Source organism: Lycorma delicatula, chromosome 8 (genome assembly GCF_047948215.1).
Source record: "Lycorma delicatula isolate Av1 chromosome 8, ASM4794821v1, whole genome shotgun sequence".
Taxonomy (NCBI): Eukaryota; Metazoa; Arthropoda; class Insecta; order Hemiptera; family Fulgoridae; genus Lycorma; species Lycorma delicatula.
Genome location: NC_134462.1, coordinates 132272 through 152079, shown reverse-complemented (window position 1 = coordinate 152079; position 19808 = coordinate 132272). Strand labels below are relative to the sequence as shown.

The window sequence follows — 19808 nt, the reverse complement described above, 5'->3', positions numbered from 1 at the left end:
AAGGGAAAAATTGTGTAGGCAGGCCACGTTTGGAGTATGTAAAACAAATTGTTGGGGATGTAGGATGTAGAGGGTATACTGAAATGAAACGACTAGCACTAGATAGGGAATCTTGGAGAGCTGCATCAAACCAGTCAAATGACTGAAGACAAAAAAAAAAAATATTATTAAAACATTACTAGAGCTATCACAGAAAACTATAATGATTAAAACTGCATCACAATTAAAATGTACTCTTCTTAGAAGATTGAAGGTAGTGTACATTAATTGGAAATAAAAATCAATCGAGTGTTTTTGAGAAAAACATCTTAATTTTTGTGTGTAGTATATTAAATATCATATTAATATAGCTTAATTATATTAAATAAGATTTTTATCCGTAGAATATATGCTTATGCATAACTGTTGTAATATTATGTGGATTATCACATGAGTACTTTTTACCAAAATTTAAATTTATACTATAAATAGTATCACGAGTAGGATTTAAATATAGTACTTTCTCACTTTAAAATTTTTACTGAATGACCATTTAGTAATGTTACTTTCTTCTACAGTATAAGGTTGGGTTGTTTTTTCCCCAATGTTTATTTTAATTTACCATCTTGAAATGATTTTACGTGGTCATTTATATTGAATTTTAATTTCATTTTTGTATAGTACATCTGTTGTCACAATTGAAAGTATAAGCAGGATTTGCTTTTTAGGCATATTTATCACCATAGTTATTCGGGATCAATTCGGTACATTGTTGATCGACTTTCAAAAAGGAAGCACATAACAAATGCTGCGCTAGCCTTCTATCAAATGATATAGAAATTGCACACCAGAATATACAATCAATGACACCTAACAAAGAGCATTGTGTTATTGCATGATAACATAAGCATGTAATACTTGTGGGGCGTAAGGTTTATTAAAAAATTATGATGGAAAAAGAAAACAGAAAATTCAAATCATAGATAACTGGTAAAAACAAGTAAGTTGAAGGGGTTTTTTGGTACCGATTTGGGAATGTGCTGAGTTGAAAGAAGCTGTCTGTTTTATGCGTTAACCGTACAGTTGTAACATGCTTTATATATATATATATATATATAAGCATAAAAAGATAGTAAATCAACAAATTATGTAATATATTGTGTCATCAAATAATATAATATACAGGCTGGTTTGATTATTAGAGTAATTAACATAATACAATTTTTTCCTAGCAGACTTATTGCAGAGGATTTGATAACAGTAACTATTGTAATCATAAGTAATTTCTAGTATAAATTTGTTATTATGTATATTGTGTTGAATGCATATAATCTTCTTTTTCAGAGGATGGTATTATTATGGAAATTATTACATTTGGCAGAACTGTAAATATGTTGTTCAAGCATGGCATGATTTTAGGTCATCTTTTGACTGATAAAAACAATGTTAATAATCAAATATTTTAAAGGTAAATATATTTCCTATGCAAGTAATTTGATTTAATTTTTTTTTTTTTTTACCTTTCAATATATAACAAAATAAATTATGTTCACATAACCAAATGAATGAAAATGCAAACAAATGTTAGTGAGAGTACTGTTCCAGTATGTCATGAAAAGTACTGTTCCATGTGTTACAGGGAGATTGTACTGCTAATCGGATTGAAGGTTCTGAAAATCATATGTACTATAAAAGATGTTCATATAAACATTGTATTCCTTTAAATCATTTTTGCTAACTTTTAATAGCTACAAAGCAATAAGATTACAATAAAAACTGATTATTGTGTGTACTTCTTTATCAATGTATCCTTCGTTTAGAATGAATGATTTTTAATTCGACCGGTGTATCCGTGCATGTTTGGTTTTTTTTTGCAACATATATGCATTTTGTGTTGTAATGATTATTTCACACAAAGAGCAGCATCCTTAAAAGGACGTTTAAAAAAGATAATGAAATCCTTAAAATATATGTATTACTTTTCTTTGTTACAGATTTTCAAATGTTACACTGCAGAGATAAGTAATTTTTTTATAAATAATAATGAATGCATTTATTACAAAAAAATGTGACGAAAAAATATTTAATTCTGGATAGTATTTATGTGTGAAGTCATTTAAATTAAATTCGAATGGTATTTTAATATTAAAAAATAAAAAATGTTTTATTATTTTGTAAACAAAAATTTAATGTTTTATTTCCTATTTTGTTATCGATATATATTAATTTGTTTTTTTATCTTACTTCTGACTAATAAAAAAAAAAAACAGTTTATTTTTAAAGAAATGCTTCTTTTAAATAAGTTTGATAAAATGTTACAAAAAAGTAAATTTTTCTTTAATAAATTAGATACCTTTTACCACCTTTCTTTTTATATTTAAGGGAATAATTTATTTATGCTTTTAATTACAGGCTGATGATGCCAAATTTAATTGCTATACTTTTTTATGGATGAAAGATGAATTTTGTTGTGTATGAAAAAGGTCAACCCTAACTTGGATTGAAAACAAGAACCTTCCAGAAGAAAGACTTTTTCATGCTCCCATAAAGATCAGCATGATAAAGATCTCATTATTATCAAAATTATCTTCTATAAAGTGAAAAGTTAGGTTTTCAGGTTAATCATATTTAAAATTTGTGACAAAAATTTTTAAAGAGATTGATGGGCTGTGTATTAAGATATCCACGTTCAATTAATTTAGTAACAGAAAGATGTATGGAACATAAAAAGCTGTGAAACATATATATTTGAATATAAAACAGCGATTAAGGATGTATAAATACGTCAAAGTTAAAAGATTTGCACAGTACATAAAAAAATGGAGAATACAATCAAACCAGTGTGACAGATGACAGAAAAAGTAAATATAATATTAAACTTTTTAAAGCCAGGAAAATTAAAATATAAAAATATGTGGAAACAAAAGTTTATTTTTAAAATCAAATTGAAATGTTATATTTTGTACTAGAGCAGTGGCTTACTTACCTAAAACTTCAGATTATTTTCAATGTAAAAATAAATTATGGTAGCATATTAGTTGAAACAATAACTTCTGCAAAATAAAATCTAAGTTCATTACTTTCTGGTGGGTTGTTACTTTAATCAAAGTCTAAATTCTTACAGTACCTTTACTATATTGTTATCAATGTAAAAGTTCATACTGCCATCCTGAAATTACTTCAGCAACAGAAATGCATTCTGAAGTAATAATTCAGACCATCATCTTTGCTAACATACAAAACCCAAATTATTACTTTTGTTATAATTAAGTTTATATAATATATATGCGATGTTATTTTCTTTTAAAAAATTCTTCATACATTTTTAAGAGAGAAAAAATTCAATTTAATAGAACAAACACCTAAAGACAAATTACACAGAAAGTGGTTTAATTTTACAGTAACAGTAATTACTCAAAATACCGACACAATAACAAATGATGTGTTCAACCAAGAAAAAAAATTAAAAAAATTAAGAAGTGCGATAAAGTTAAAGATAGAATTCTACATTTTAATAGTAATCCTTGAATTTTTTTACTAGCAATAGGTCTTACTAGCAATTTTATCATTACAGAAATATCTGATATGGACAACACATGACATTTTTTTTTTAAATGAAAAGTACATAAAATTTTATTTCATAAAAAACTTCTAATATTTTATCTTTTTTTTGTTATTGAATTATTATTCATCATAAAAATAATTTTACAGTGAGAGGTTAACATAATTATTAATTAATCGATGTGTTTAAATTTTTAAAAAAAGTTAAAGAAAAAGGAGATGAAGTCTGTTTTGAACCGATGTGAACCTAAGATCCAAATATTTCATTAATAAAAATTTTATTTGGTTATAACTCTGAAACCAATGAAAATAAGTACCACTTTTGATATATCTTTAAAAAGCTATCAATGAGGGCTTATTACTGCAGTTAAGAAAAAGTCCAAACACCAATTTTATTTTTATTTTGGGCTTTTTTTGACACTTTTGGTTCAGGCAATCAAAAGGAGAGGTGCACAGTTAGATGTTACAACAGTCCTAAATCCGAAATTTCAACATCATACGGCTAATCATTTTTTAATTATATGAGATACATAATACATATGTGCATACAGATGTCATGCCGCAACTAGTCAAAATGGATTCAGGGATGGTCAAAATTGATATTTCTGTTGAAATATGAAAACCAAAATGTTTCATGATCACAATACTTTCTTTACTTCGTACAAGGAAGTAAAACTAATTTAATTTTATTTAAATTACTTCTATTTTATTTATTAATAAAGTCTGTAATTTTCCATCAGCCAAACCTTTCTGGATGTCCTTGATATAGTCATTTTCATACAAATTATGCTGCGCTTCATTAAATATATTAATTATATTCAAAACTATAACCTAAGCAAGCTAAAATTAACTGTAAAAAAGTGATTGAACAACAAAGGTGGACTAAGGAGGATAAAAATAACTTCCAAAGACCATGTTATTAGTAATTTTAGACTTGTGAAAGGAATGTGTTTTGAAAATAATTTTTTTTAATGACAAGCGTAATTTATTAATATTTAAAACTAAGCATAGTATAATTTTAGTATTTTTCCTTTTACATGTCATAAAAATGTTTAAAATATCCATCTTGAGCACTGCTGGAGAAATCAACTTGTTTTTATTAAAATTAAAAATAATTTAAAGGTAGGTTAATGACTGACTGTCTTAAATACCCTATGGTAATCGTTGGAGTATCAAATATCAGAATACCTTTAAAAGAGGAAGATATTTTTGTGTATATATATTAGAATTAAAATTTATAATAGATGATTACCAATCAGTGTGAAAAGTATTTCTGGTGCTAAGAATTCTACAGCCAAGAACAGACAATTTAAATGAATGTGTAATTAAATTTAAATTTATTTAACTTAAATATTTACACCGTTTAACTGCAAAAACTAAAGTTATGCCATTCATCTTGCATTTACTTAAAAATTATTTTAGGTTACCATAATGTTGGTAGTGACCATCGATAAGTTACACTTTCTTGAATTCATGAATGTAATTTCACTGTAATCCACAGTGACATCTTAAAGAAGGTCCATTGAAATCTTGTCAAATTCTAGCCTTCAGTTGATTAATTTTATTTTGGAGGTAATGAGAGAATGCTCAGCTCTTTAAAGATCCCCATAAAAAGAATTTTATAATAAGATGAAAAGTTTGTGATTGAATGAAGGCTAATGAAGAAGCAAGATAAAGGAGCACATACCCCAATTTTTGAAAATATTAATGTAGGGTTAGTGTTTTATGGTTGTAAATTATGGATAATAGGAAAACCAGAAAGGGAAAGTGTAAATAGAGATTTTTGAAACATCATGTTACAAGAGGATGTTGAAAGTTGGTAGTTTAATAAATCGCTAAAGAAAAGATCTTAACAGAAACATGAGAGAAAAGAAAGTTTTGGCAGAATCTTAACAGTCAAAGTTGGTTGGGGGTGAATAAATTTATAGCTGATGGAGATCAATAGTTTGGCGATGGAGAGATAAGTAGTTAAGGTAAAAACTGTAGAGGAGTTGATGATTATAAAATGTGTGAAACGGACAATGGAGGATGAATGATGTAATAAATATGCTAATGTTGAACGATTAGGATAGAACAGAAGAAAGGATTTGTGAATAAATAGCATGAAACCAGGCAATTGACTGACTTCAAAATAAATTAAAGATCCAATAATTTCTCTGCTGCTGTTCCAGGACATGTTTGCAGCTTCTAAAAAGATCTTGTTGTGCAGTAATTGATATTCTTGGATTGTAGGTACTAAGTAGTCAGTCCTCTTCTCCTAAATCCATACATTTTAATTCATAATATAATTTTACTGTTTATAGCCAAAAGACATTTGAATCATGTCATTAATTTGTTCTGAAGTCACAATAGCCTCTCTGCCACCATAATTTTTATATTTATTTTTTCACAGCACAGCGGTCACCATTTTGTTTTTTAAATGTGTTTAATATTAATGTATTCTACACTTCTGACCAATCAATATAACATGTAACTAAATGGCAATGACTAGAAAACTAAATGGTGTCATAAACTTTGAATTTACTCTGAATAATTCAAAATTATCCATTCACACCTGCCGCTTTTTTTAGAAATGAATTTACGTTATTGAATGCAGTAATTATATGATGTATGCAAAACTATATTCAATAAATAAATAAAACTGTAAATAAAAGATGGTATTTTTGGATTTACAAAATATTGACTTCACTGTGGGTTTTTTCAAATTTTATTTTTCTTTATACTTGGTATTAAATAGTTTTGGAATCATTCTGCTGTGGTAATCAAATTTATGGACATAATTTGAATTATCTTTAAAAATATATTAATAAAAGAAATTATGGTATAGTTTACATTGTTTATAATGTTTTTGTTCTTTTTAGGAACTGTCGCTGCCCTGGGCAAAGAACAATTTGTTGGATTGTACATGGCAGCTGGTTGCATATCCTCATTAACTAGTTTATTATATAAATCTGCGTTTGGAGTATCTGGGCTTTCATTGGGAGCAGTATGTTTTTTTTTTTTTTTTTTTGTTTTACTTTATATAAGTAAATATAGTTTTTTAATAATTAAAATACTTTTTTAAAATTTAATATTTTAAAAAATAACTGAAAATAATAACTGTAAAGGTCATCCAGAAAATAAAAACCATTCCATTACATTAACTCATTCTAAGCCAAATTTCATGACTAAATACATTACTATTGTGTCCTGTATGAAATACATGTAAAACACTGAATTTCTCTGAAATTTGCAATTCAAAGGATGATCCAGTTTTTTCTACTAAAAAAGCTCATCCTGTAGAAAGAAATCGATAGTCAAATTAGAAAAGTGTATATGAGGTTGTAAATTAAGTATGAGAAAATGGGAATCATATTTAATAAAAAACTATCAGCTCATCATTCATACAATATTTTACAAGAAAAATTGTTCTGGTTATTTTTCTTTTATGACTGAAAAACTGAATCAGAAAATTGATATTAATTGAGATTCATAAAAATCGGCAACTTAAATATTTTATTCCATACTGCCCCTATCTGGCCCGCAGTGATTTAAACAAATTTTTTCATGAAAATTTTTAAGCTGAATCATTTTATAAGTGACAAAAAATTATGCATTCTGTATTTTAACTTAACTTTTAGTTAATTTAACTCTTAATATGAGTATTCTCTATATGTATTTAATACAATGTCAATTATTGTGATAAAATTGTAATGGTTTTTGTGCGCTAGTATAAGTGCTAAGTATAATATTATCTTTGACAATTAATTTTATTTTTATAACTGTTTAATTTAAATACAATTTTATCAAATCATTCACCTAGTCATCGATTTACTATATTAATATAGAAACTGTTAAAATAGGTTGCTATGTATTCTATTTTTACACAAATCTTTCTCTTAATAATATCTTTAGGAAGTATTCTTTAGTGTCACTGCTTTTATCTGCCTGTAGCAGTTAACAAGTTTCCTTTCTACGCGACATTATTTTTTAGAAAAGAGAGCAGTGATGAACCATAAAATGGTTTAGATTGTTTTTTTAGTTTTAATTGTTTAGATTTTTAGTGAAGCATTCTTTGTGTTGTAGTTATGAAAAGCTCACGTAATTAGAAAAAAATTCAAATTTTAATATTATAGCGAAATTATAATTTTTCAGGAAATATGAAATCACCATAAAAAAAAAACATTCCAATGTGTTATACAGAATATAAAAGTATAGCATGTAAATGATTTTGAAAATGTAAACTTGTTACAAGCACACTAAAAGAATATATAAAATTAAAATAAAAGACTAATGGAAAGAAAAAAAATTATTCCAGAATTTAATTGTTTATTTGTTCATTATTCATTCACATCAGACCAAAATGAGACTATGAAATGTCTTATTTCATTCTATTTATTTCATAATACTCTGGTAACTTCATTAATATCTTTTGGCTGTTGTACGATCTGAACATTTCATGAAAATCTCATCTATTCCTTATTCCTTTTGTTTTCAGGTAAAATTCATCTGCTCCATAGTAGTTTTCTTTAGCACAGGAAGCAGATTTTTCAAGCAAAATTTTGATATCCTGTGTCAGACATGTCTTCTCTTGCTCATATTATGTAACAATTTTCTTCTAAAGTTGACCTTTCTGGTTTTGCATGTATTTCTTACCAGTATTGTTGCTTTTAATACCAGTAAGCCGTGTTAAGTGATATGTAAAAATTAAAACAGGTTGTTCTGGTAAGTGGTTGCCAAGAAAAAAATGTTTTCAAGACTGTGAGATCCAAAATAGAACAAGTGAAACACTTATAATTAATTAATTTAATTATCCAGTAACACTGAAAAACACTTTTAGCTAACATTATCGATTAGCATCTATACTTCAACTTTCTGCAGGCATGCTCCGAGCATATTCATTGACACTACACATTTCTCACTTACTAGTACATGATCCAAGTAATCAAAAGCCTTGCAGTAAAGAAAAAGGTGGGGTCCCTCTTCCCTACTTGGTTTACTAAATACTGAATAAGCACTAGCATAACAGTTGTTGACTTATCCCTATCAAAATAAATTTAAATAAGTAAGTAATAAACTCAATTAAGTTAATTTTAACTTAGTATTTAATTTATTTAGGTTATATTAGTTTTGATTAACGCTGTAATTTTGTATTTTTGGAATAAATTTTTGTGTTATAGTCTGGTGCTATAATGGCCATCATTGGTTATGTTTGTACTGCCTACCCAGATACTGAGATGTCACTAATATTTTTACCATTTGTACATTTTAAAGCTCATCATGTAAGTTTAATTACATATAATATTTTATTAATTAAAATTTATTTTAAAAATTTTATTATAGTATAATAGTGTTTTTTCTTTTTTGAGTTTACAGGTAGGCTTTATTTCAGTGTTTATGCACTGTGCAGATGCTTTATAAATATGTGGTGCATTCCTTTCGACGTTAGGTTAGTTGCTCTGTGGACAACCATTGGGTGTAATAAACCGAGATGTCAGTTGTTGAGCTGTGATTGAACATGCTTCAATATTCATGTTGTTTCATTTATCACAGTCAATTGTTGCAAGTAATATAATGTTTCTTTCTGTTGAGGAGGGCATTTTTCTCGTTGAACACATTTTTCATGAAGGTAACAAGTATATCGATTTAATAAAGCACTAGTTTTCTGAATTGAATTGCTCAAAGTGGAAGACCACCAAAACTAAACGAACAGAAGCTGCTGGAAATTTCAGCATGAAAGCCATATCTTGGGGTTAACCAGGCCCAACTATGTCATTCCTGAGCCCCCTTCCAAGGACCGTGACTCAGTCTGTACATTTTCTTGCCTGCCTATAACTACTAGGGGAGGGGTTTATACTGCCTATAATCGGGACCCAATTATGTTGGGCCCTGATTAACAAATAACTTACATTTGTTAACCACCAGTTTCAGTCCCATGTGTTTGTATCCGCTTGTCAGTTAAAGATAATGCAGAATTGCCTCTTGTCTGTATTTCCTCTTCCGTCCTTCCGCTGACAAGGACCACAAGGTCATCGGCATATGCAATGGTCTCCGTCTGTGCTGGCAGACAAAGTTTCAACACGCCGTCATAAACCACATTCCAAAGCAGGGGCCTCAGCACTGACCCCTGTGGAACACCTCTAAACAGCTGAAACCAATAACCGCCTTGTTGTGTATCAGCTGTGGCCCACCTATCCTTTAGATAATCTCCAACCTGCCTGCACAGTTAATTAGTAATGCCTTTCTCTCTCAGCGACTCCATAATGGATCCCCACAGTATGGAGCCGAATGCATTCTTTACATCTAACAAAATCATCATCTGCATATTCCTCGTTCTCCATGTGCCCTCTCTTTCTCTCGCAGCCCAGTTTATCACTCTTGAGATCACCTGGGTAGTCGACTTTCCCTTACAGAAGCCATATTGGTTTAAGTGAATATCCATGCCAGCTTTTAGTTCATCAATTACTGCCAGCATCCTTTTCACCACTTTAGCCGTGGTATTTAACAGGCAAATAGGATGATACTCTGCTGGCCAACCAGCTGGTCCTCCCTTGGGGAGGAAGACCACCCATACCTCCTTCCAGCAAACCGGGAAGAAGCCACTCTCCAGACCCCTATTAACCATGATCTCCCAAAAGATCCATCTCACAAGGCTTTTGAGAATCAGTGCAGGAATCCCATCAGATCCAGGACTCCGTTTGTCACCCAATCTACCAATTGCCCAGGTCACCTCATCCATCGTGAATCTGCGTGCCTTAGAGTCCTGTTGTCTCTCTATGTCTTGTTCCTGACAGAACCCCAACCCCAATGAATTACACAAACAATCTTACAAAAATTGGAGTCTGGGTCAAATACGCATTGTGGGTCCAAACTTTTTTAAAAATACAGTTAATAGTGACTGTTATTGTGCTGTTTTAACAAACTTCATTAGTCAGTTAACAGAAATGGAAATTATCACGGTTTGTTCAAACAAGATTGTCCCACAGTGTACACAACTAACAGGTCAATTATGTTTTTATGAAATGTCTTCGGTGAATGAATCATTTGAAGGGGTTTGTAGCCTGCACAATCACCCAATCTGACTATCTTACTTTCTACAGCAGTGAAACAAGAAGTGTATCACAACAGATCACACACAGTTGACGAACTAAAATCCTCATTAACGACATACGTAAGAGACATTCCAGTACACCAGCTGGTTAAAGTGTTTGAAAACAAATTGAAATGTGTGCAGTTTTGTTCTGATGTTGGAGGTCATTTTCAACACTTTTTATAAACTATTCTAGTAATTACAGTATCCATTTTTATAAAGTAATACTAAGAAAATTTCATTACTTTTTTTCTTGTGCACAGCAATTTTCTGAATGCACGGTAATCTAACTGCCTATGTGGTTGAAAAATACTTAGTTTATTTTTGTCTGCTCCATAGCAAGGGAAGGTTTAGTAAATCCCCGTTTCTACCATCCTAGTCAAAAAGAATAATACTTAACATCCAATTTGTTTATGAATAATTTTAATGATGAAAAGCTAAATGGTTAATTTGACTAAAACACTACTTACTTGCAAGTTCTTTTTTTTCTTTTTTTTTAATGATATTTAGTCTATGCTTATGTAAATTTAAATGTGTTTTACACTTTGTGATTACTGTACAGTAATACAGTAGAAACCTAGTAATCGTGACTTAAAATAGTACTTGGTCTGATCACTAAATATCTTGATTAACCAGAATTATCTTTCAGTCCATTTCTTTATTTAGTATTTTAGACAGCATGCATATTGCTATTGTGTAATGATTTATAAAATCTTAATCATCATAAAAATAGGTTTGCGGTTCTGACAATCAAAAGAATGAACATGAGAAGGTGAGATTGGAATATTATAGGCGGGTACCAGATAATTTTCTTTCCAAGTATGTCAAAAGAATGTTTATGGGAAAGAAAAGATAAATTTTTAGACAAAAACATATTGTGGTTACTAAACAAGTGTAAAATAGTTATTAATGAAGTGCACCAACTGTCCTTTCTTGCCCGCTTTAAAAGGAGTGGAGGAAATCTCCCAATATACCAATGCCAAAATTTCAGATAACTTAAATAGGGATTATTTAGTTAATAAATAGTTTTTGTAATTATTCCTTGAAAAATATTTATTTCTAAACCAAATTATGTAATATTTATATTCATAAGAATTAAATTATGTAATTCTTATATTACATAATTTATAATAATGTAATCAAATTAATATAATTTCTACGTAATCTAACTTACTTTTGTTTCCTTTATTAGCTAAACCTCGGTTTACATTTCTACTTTTCTCATTTTAAGTATATAAATTTGTGAAGAACATAGCTTCTAGATGCAAGACAAGTCATTCATAATTAGAAGATTAAAAATATAGGTGTAAAAAAAGATTAAGAAAGATTCCCTTGACATTCAAGTTGAATATATAGGGTAGACTTGACCATCAGTTATCTATTTTTTTATCAGTGTCTATTTAAAATTCTAAATTTATCTTTAGATCTTACATATTCAAAATTTAATCTTTTATGAAATAAATAAAATAATCAGTTCTACAACAATCTGTTTTTCTGTCTACAGTAACATTGTGTACAACAATAATGTTTTAAATATTAAAAAACATGATTTTTCATCATTTTAAGCTGTTAAATTTTAGAGGAATACAATGTGATAAACAAGTGATAACAATGCGATATGCTCGTATATATATATATAAAATACAAACATGGAAATCGTTTTTATATTTTCATTCATTATATTTGCTTCAAAATTGTTATTAGAAATAATTATTTTATTTGACAGGCCTTAACTAGTCTGTATTAACAGGTATGTTTTGCATTAAGAAGTAAATTTAATAATTTTTATTTTTTTTAGGCTATAAAAGCAATAATGACATTGGATGCTGCTGGTATTTTATTTAAGTGGCAATTTTTCGATCATGCAGCACATCTTGGTGGTGCCATAGTAGGAATGTAAGATATAAATTAAAAATTTTATTCTTTTACTTTTAAGAGATTAACAGTTATAGAGATTAATAGTTAATAAATTTTAAGTGCAAACTTATGTCTTAAATATAAGCTAAAAATAAACAGATCCTTGGAGATTTAATCATTTTTGACAATCTTTTATATGATATTTTTCTTCATTTATACATCATCATAAAAATATAACTAATTGCTGATGAACTTTTATGAAATAAATAACATAATCAGTTCTACAAAATCTGTTTTTCTGTCTACAGTAACATTGTATACAACAATAATGTTATTTTATATTTTAAGATAACATGTGTAAAATACAATGGAATGCCGATTATCCAGACTGCCATTTACAAGGCCAAATCCAGGTAAATGGAAAATTAAAAAAGGTTCATCATAAGTGTGGACATACCATTCCGATGTATAATGGGTATCACACTTAATAAAAATATGAAAGTATAAAAAATAATTGTATTACAGTAAAAAGATACTCAGAACATAAGTAAGTACAGTATAATAAAAAACAGATACAATTAGACGTTACAAAAATCGAACGTGGTAGAAATTTGCTAATAAAAGAATCTGAATTTATAAAAACTATTTTAAATAAATTAAAATTTGCTACTACTACCTTACTGTTTTATAAAAAATGTCATTTCAAAAACTTACAAAAACATATTGAAGAGAAATTGCATTTATTATAAAAATATATTATTTTAAAACTGTTAAAAAAATAGAAAAAAAATTACAGTACGTTTCATAGAATAAAACTTTAATAATACTAACATTTAATAATTTAAACATACCTTTAAAAATACTATTTCTTTTTTAAAAAAAATCAAGAATGTATATTTGCTTGTATGTTGATCTTCATTTAGGAGCTACAGTAGCCAACATGTAACAGTGCGCTTGGATGATCAGCCCGCACATCTGCTATACTATTGTTCTCTAAAACATTGGCACACCATGATTAGTCAATTCTTAGTAGCATAAACATGATGTATGATACGTTGGGTAGTAATTGTCGCCACTCCAAGCTCACCGTTATTTGGCGGCAACTGTACGAGATCACATAATCATTTTAACAAAGAATCTGTATGCTTTAACTGTTCAATAATGATGGACAAAAATTAAGTTTGTGTGAGACAGCCCTGGATTTAAGTCATTGCCTTTTCTTGAGCTGTTGGCTGATCATATATGGTATCTACAATCTCATCATTGCACAAAATTTAGTACCCTGGGTTATTGTCATCACTAATGATCCATTCATCAACATTCTCGAAATCACAGTCTGTATTGCCCGATATGAAATCTCTTGTGTAAAATTAAGCCTTACGTTATAAAATCTTCACGATGCATTACATCAGTATTGTTGGCATTGTTTTATTTAAAATTTCATTCCACATTCTTTGCTAATATCACCCTTCTGTCAGAGTTCCATGCATAGGCCACATAAAACAGCAATCTTTTAGATTAATGTCTTTGATTATCTTAATTATGCCACGTACATCTTCATTATCAGCCAAAAGAGTTCTTTTCATGTCCTCTGAAACCAGGGTGAACCCAACTGTACATAACCCTACCTTCTCCAGTATGCGAACGCTGTGCTGGAGTCTTCTGTTGAATCGCTGGTCCTTTGGGAACAAAATTTCGGTTTTAGTTAATAATATTTCAGTACTTGTTGTTCCTCTTGAAAAAACTAACAAACTGGGAGTTTGAAAAGACTTCGACCAACCTTTTCAGCTGAAGAGGTATCGAACGATAAAGAAACAAGTAATGTAACAGAGAGTGCTAAATTATTTAATGTATGGTTTCTTTTAGTAAAGTGTAACAAGGAAGTTAAATCCTTTTCTAAGGTTTCTCTCTTTGTAATAAGTAAGTGCATAATAACAGCTCTGGCTTTGAAATTTATTAAAAAACTTAGTAATGGTGCCCAGGTAAGTAATGATAACAAGAGTCGGAAACTACTAGCCCTTAGGTGCATGGGGAAGGACAAAGTGATAGTGGAGCCCAATAATAATACACTAAATTCCAGCAGGAGAGTGTATCTTTCTAAGAGTGATCTTTTACCATGAGTTGGCTGGTATTGAATTATCTGAAATATCAGAAGATCTATCATCGCAGTCAGTCACTTCTGTGCAGAGGATTATGAATAAGTAAAATGGTTGTGTCAACATTTTCACTTATCCTAACCTTTTTTACTCCAACTGTTCCTAAGCGAATAAGACTTGGCTACCTCTCTGTCTGTGTGTGACCATTCATACCAAACCCAAGATGCTGCTTACAGTATCAGGGTTTTGATCACAACAAAATTGGTTGCATGAGGGAACAGATTTGTCTGCATTGCAGCCGTACAGGACATGATGATAGTGCATGCTTTGAAGCTGAAAAATGTATTAATTGTAAAGGTTCGCATTTGGCAAAACTTCAAGATTGTTTCGAGGTTGCCCCCTTTCCAAGGAGGAACAGGCTTTATTAAAAATTTGTACCGAGCAGAAAGTGTCCTTTTGTGTAGCTTGTCAGGAATATAGAAAATCCCTCAACATGAGGAATCCTATACAACGCACTGTTAAGTTTTTTCCAGGCTCTTTCTAATAATGTGCAAAAGGAGAATGCATGTCCATCATGGAAAGAACCGACCAAATTGGTCTAGGCTTTGTCAGACCAGATAAAATTCCTTACGTCTGCTTTTTCGTCACTGAATTCTTTTTAGGCAAGAAAAAGGAGGATATTTTTGGTGGAAAGACTGATAGTGAGCAGTTTATTGAAAATCACTCAATCAGTACATCACCAAATAAAATTCCTGCTGTACCAAATATGCAGCAAACTATCAAAATCCCTATGAAGGGATGTATTAAAAAAAAAAAATTGTTGCCTGGTATGGTATCTCTGCCCTCCAAGGTTTCCAGGTCCCCACCACATCTCGAGGTCTCTTCACAGATATGGTGACAAATGAAGTGTCTGAAGAAGCAAATTACTTCCTAAAGGTTATAAACACCAAAAAGAAAAACTGGATCGTATTTGATAATCTACATGCAGGGTTTATATATTTTTTTTACTAAAGGAAGAAAATTCTGTGGTACATTGTCTGCAGGAAATTCACCTCCTTCCCCATAATGAAGTGTCTTCTCGCAGCTAGGTCTATAAGAGATGCGGCTAAGTGTAGGTAGAGGACATGAAGGTGTGGCTGTTTTCCTGAAGGAGGTTGATTAGCCGCACAGATTCCCCTGGCTATAAACATCCCTGCAGCTCAGTGAAAGTATTGGCATCATTTAAAATGAATATCTGCAACTTATACTTTTCCCCAAATTCCAGTATCAGTGAAGACGATCTTTCCAATCTGCTTTCCCAAATACCTTTGTCCTGCCTAATAATTGGTGATTTCAACACCTTTACTATTCATCATTATGTTCTTCTTTAGGTACTATAGTTGATTGAATGACGCATAACTTTTATCTCTGCATATTGAACAATGGGTCATACACACTTATGTCATCTTCATCTGGTACATTTTCATTTGTTGATCTGCCTTTGTGTTCAACATCCCTACTTTCATGTCTTATCCACTACATGTCCTAAAACTTTAGAAGCAGTTATAGACCAGTTTTTACCTCAGTTGTTAATTGTGATTTGCCTCAGAGTGAGCCAAGCAGATGGATAGTTGGGAAAGCTTGGATGCAAGAATTCCTTTGGGCAATACAACAGGAGTCGTATAGTGTGATCCACCAACTTGTCGCATATATGGCATGTATATTTGTATTGTCATGGCATTTATAGACATAGAAAAGTCATTTGATAATGTAGACTGGAATAAAATGTTCTGCATTTTAAAAAAATTTAGTGTTGAGAGCATAAGAAAGAAACCGTAATAAAAAAGGGAGTCTGAAAAAAAGATGTTCCCTATCCCCGTTACTTTTATCTTTACATAGAACTAGCAGTTAATGATGTTAAAGAAAAAGTCTGATCCGGAGTAACAGTACAAGGTTAAATGATAAAGATACTACGATTTGCTGATGACATAGTAATTATATCTGAGAGTAAAAAAGATTTAGAAGAAGCAATGAATAGCATGGATTAAGTCCTACACAAGAACTACCGCATGAAAATAAACAAGAACAAAATGAAAGTAATGAAATGTAGTAGAAATAATGTTGATGGACCACTGAATATAAAAATAGGGCAAGAAAAAGATTATGAAGATAGAAGAATTTTGTTACTTGGGAAGTAGAATTACTATAGGTGGAGCGATATAAAATGCCGAATAGCACAGGTGAAAAAAGCTTCAGTCAAAAATATAATCTGCTTACATCAAAAATTAATTTAAACATCAGGAAAACATTTTTGAAAGTATATGTTGGAGTGTAGCTTTATATTGAAGTGAAACTTGGACGATCAGAGTACCTGAGAAGAAAAGATTAAAAGATTTTGAAATGCGGTGTAATAGGAGAATGTTAGAAATCAGATGATTGGATAAAGTGACAAATGAAGAGGTGTTGCGGCAAATTGAAGAAAGAATCATTTGAAAAATATAGTTAAAAGAAGAGACAGGCTTATAGGCCACATCTTAAGGCATCCTGGCATAGTTGCTTTTATATTGGAGGGACAGGTAGAAGGGAAAAAATTGTGCAGGCAGGCAATGCTTTGAATATGTAAAACAAATTGTTAGGGACGTAGGATGTAGGGGATTTACCAATATTAAATGACGGGCACTAGATAGGGAATCTTGGCAAGCTGCTTCAAACCAGTCAAATGACTGAAGACAAAAAAAATTTATATTTTTAATATTGTGTCATTGTGATTTTATTTCGCCTTTAACATATGACATAGGCACTTCACATTATGCTGTACTGTATAAAAAATATTTTTGTTTTGATATTGAGCATTTTAATTGCTGATTTTATTTCTTTTATAACTCTGTAATTTAATTTTTAAGTTTGGTATTTTTAACTAATTGTTCATTCTAGTAATATAGTGTCCAGGTGTTGATAAAGACATTTAGTTGTCTGTCCAGGAAAAGATTAAATAGAAATAATCATATCAATGTGAAAAAATTTGCTAGAAAAAAAAAAAATTTTTCTTGCGGTCACCTCTATGATCTTTTTGACTAATCCAATCAGTATAAGATTTAATCGATGATCTCAAGTTGTGTTACTACCAACCAACAATGTCAAATATTTTGTAGCCTGGAGCTGATTCTTCTATGCTGGGAAATAAAGTTATCTTAGGAAGAGCTTTCCATTCAAGGACATATTGTCACAATTTTCAATTAAATTCAATTTATTCAGGTACTCAAATGTAACATGATAGACCTCTATAAATAGAATGAATCAGTTCAGCTGAGAGTTACCTCCTGTGCTCAGACCTGGATATAAAATTACAAAGATTTACATAACATACAAGAACATAACAAAAGATATATGTACAAGAAAAAAAAATCTAATTTCTAATTACAAAGTACTTTATAAGCAAAGTATTCATCATAATATTTTAAAAGAATCAGAAAATTGTTGAATAAATTCATTTGCTACTGGGATGTTTGCTGATGATTCTCCATGAATTTAAAGTTCCCAAATTCCATCATGCTGATTAAAATTTTGAAGCCACCTGTATTTGCAATAATATTTTCATTCCCATTTAGATTCTTATTAAAGTAATTGCTTTCTCTACTGGAATTGATCCACTAATTGGTTTATCAAGAGATCACTTTTGAACAAATCACCAAAAGAGCTCAATTCCCCTCATCATTTGATGCTTTCTTCATTGTCTTACTGGAAATACTTTATTCTTTTTTGAGTTGCAAAACATTAATCATAATGGTTTCTCCACTTATCTAAATATCTGAAAGAGTGGATGTTCCTGAACCATATTCATCTGATTACCATTATCCAATTTTTCTAAGATCTCCCTTTTTTCTGTTATTGATAAAACAATTGTTTTGTTGCAGACATGATATTAACAATCCCTAACAATATTGATACTTATGTTAACAGCACCAGAGTTACATTATTATAAATTGTATTTATAAGAAATTTTTACGTATACTGTCTCTCAATATCCTTAATTATCAAACCAGATTATTATATGAACTGAAAACATGCGATATATATATATATATATATATATATATATATATAAATAAAATATGTCCTTACTTACTTACTGATAATCAAAAACTACAGAAGATAAATTAATGAAAATTTGTATACACATTCTTCTTATGATGTAACTGCACATCACATTAAGAAAGTATTTTTTTAGACTCTGAGTTTAAAGAGTTAAAATGGGGTAATATTAACTTTTTTTTTTTTTTTCAATTTCTTGGTAGCAAAGTATTTAAAAACCAGTTTCTAGATTTTTTTTAAATTCTATCTTGAAAGCGATGAGAGGTAAAAAAATGTTGACAATGATTGTAAATTTTCCCCATTTCCGATTATACTAAACGAGATATTCATTCGATTTGGGCTTACATATACTCTTCAGATAATTATCTTAAAACCATTTTTAGATTTTTTGAATTTTAACATTTTAAGGGATAAAAAATAAATTATTTATTATTTTTTTTGCTGTTTTATGCTACAACTATTGAATCAATCTTTATGAGACGTGGATGTGATTGTAATTTATGTTTTAGATTTTTTTTTAATAACGTGTTACTTTTTTAAAATTGCCTAGTGCAGATGTAAGGAGTCCAGATAGTTGGACATCTGGGAAATTGGCGTTCCATTGTATATTGTGGATATTGGCAACAATACATTTAATATTTCCACTAAAGTATATATTAAACTGAAGATTTGTCCATAGTACATATTTTAGTTTTCTTTCAATCATTGCAGCTTATTATTAAAACATTACTAGAGCTATCACAGAAAACTATAATGATTAAAACTGCATCACAATTAAAATGTACTCTTCTTAGAAGATTGAAGGTAGTGTACATTAATTGGAAATAAAAATCAATCGAGTGTTTTTGAGAAAAACATCTTAATTTTTGTGTGTAGTATATTAAATATCATATTAATATAGCTTAATTATATTAAATAAGATTTTTATCCGTAGAATATATGCTTATGCATAACTGTTGTAATATTATGTGGATTATCACATGAGTACTTTTTACCAAAATTTAAATTTATACTATAAATAGTATCACGAGTAGGATTTAAATATAGTACTTTCTCACTTTAAAATTTTTACTGAATGACCATTTAGTAATGTTACTTTCTTCTACAGTATAAGGTTGGGTTGTTTTTTCCCCAATGTTTATTTTAATTTACCATCTTGAAATGATTTTACGTGG

General features: G+C 29.7%; 2 protein-coding genes across 2 annotated transcripts in view; both read left to right on the top strand.

Moving 5' to 3' along the window:
* LOC142329105 (adenylyltransferase and sulfurtransferase MOCS3-like) overlaps positions 1 to 1368 on the top strand; it is a 40760-nt gene extending 39392 nt beyond the window's left edge. Inside the window, exon 4 of the mRNA XM_075373441.1 lies at positions 1324 to 1368. Within this exon, the coding sequence (XP_075229556.1) occupies positions 1324 to 1368 (45 nt within the window). The remainder of the gene's footprint in view (positions 1 to 1323) is intronic.
* A 4274-nt stretch (positions 1369 to 5642) lies between these two features.
* Positions 5643 to 12509, top strand: LOC142329104 (presenilins-associated rhomboid-like protein, mitochondrial). The gene is made up of 4 exons (XM_075373439.1): positions 5643 to 5652; positions 6402 to 6526; positions 8700 to 8801; positions 12408 to 12509. Exons 1-4 carry the CDS (start codon positions 5643 to 5645, stop codon positions 12507 to 12509), a joined length of 339 nt encoding a protein of 112 aa, XP_075229554.1.
* Positions 12510 to 19808: the final 7299 nt, after the last annotated feature.

What these genes read in the sequence shown, in the direction of transcription:
- LOC142329104 (XM_075373439.1), top strand. An exon ending in CTGGGCTTTCATTGGGAGCA is followed by an intron (nt 6,527 to 8,699) that starts GTATGTTTTTTT and finishes TTTGTGTTATAG; the next exon opens with TCTGGTGCTATAATGGCCAT. An exon ending in TACATTTTAAAGCTCATCAT is followed by an intron (nt 8,802 to 12,407) that starts GTAAGTTTAATT and finishes TATTTTTTTTAG; the next exon opens with GCTATAAAAGCAATAATGAC.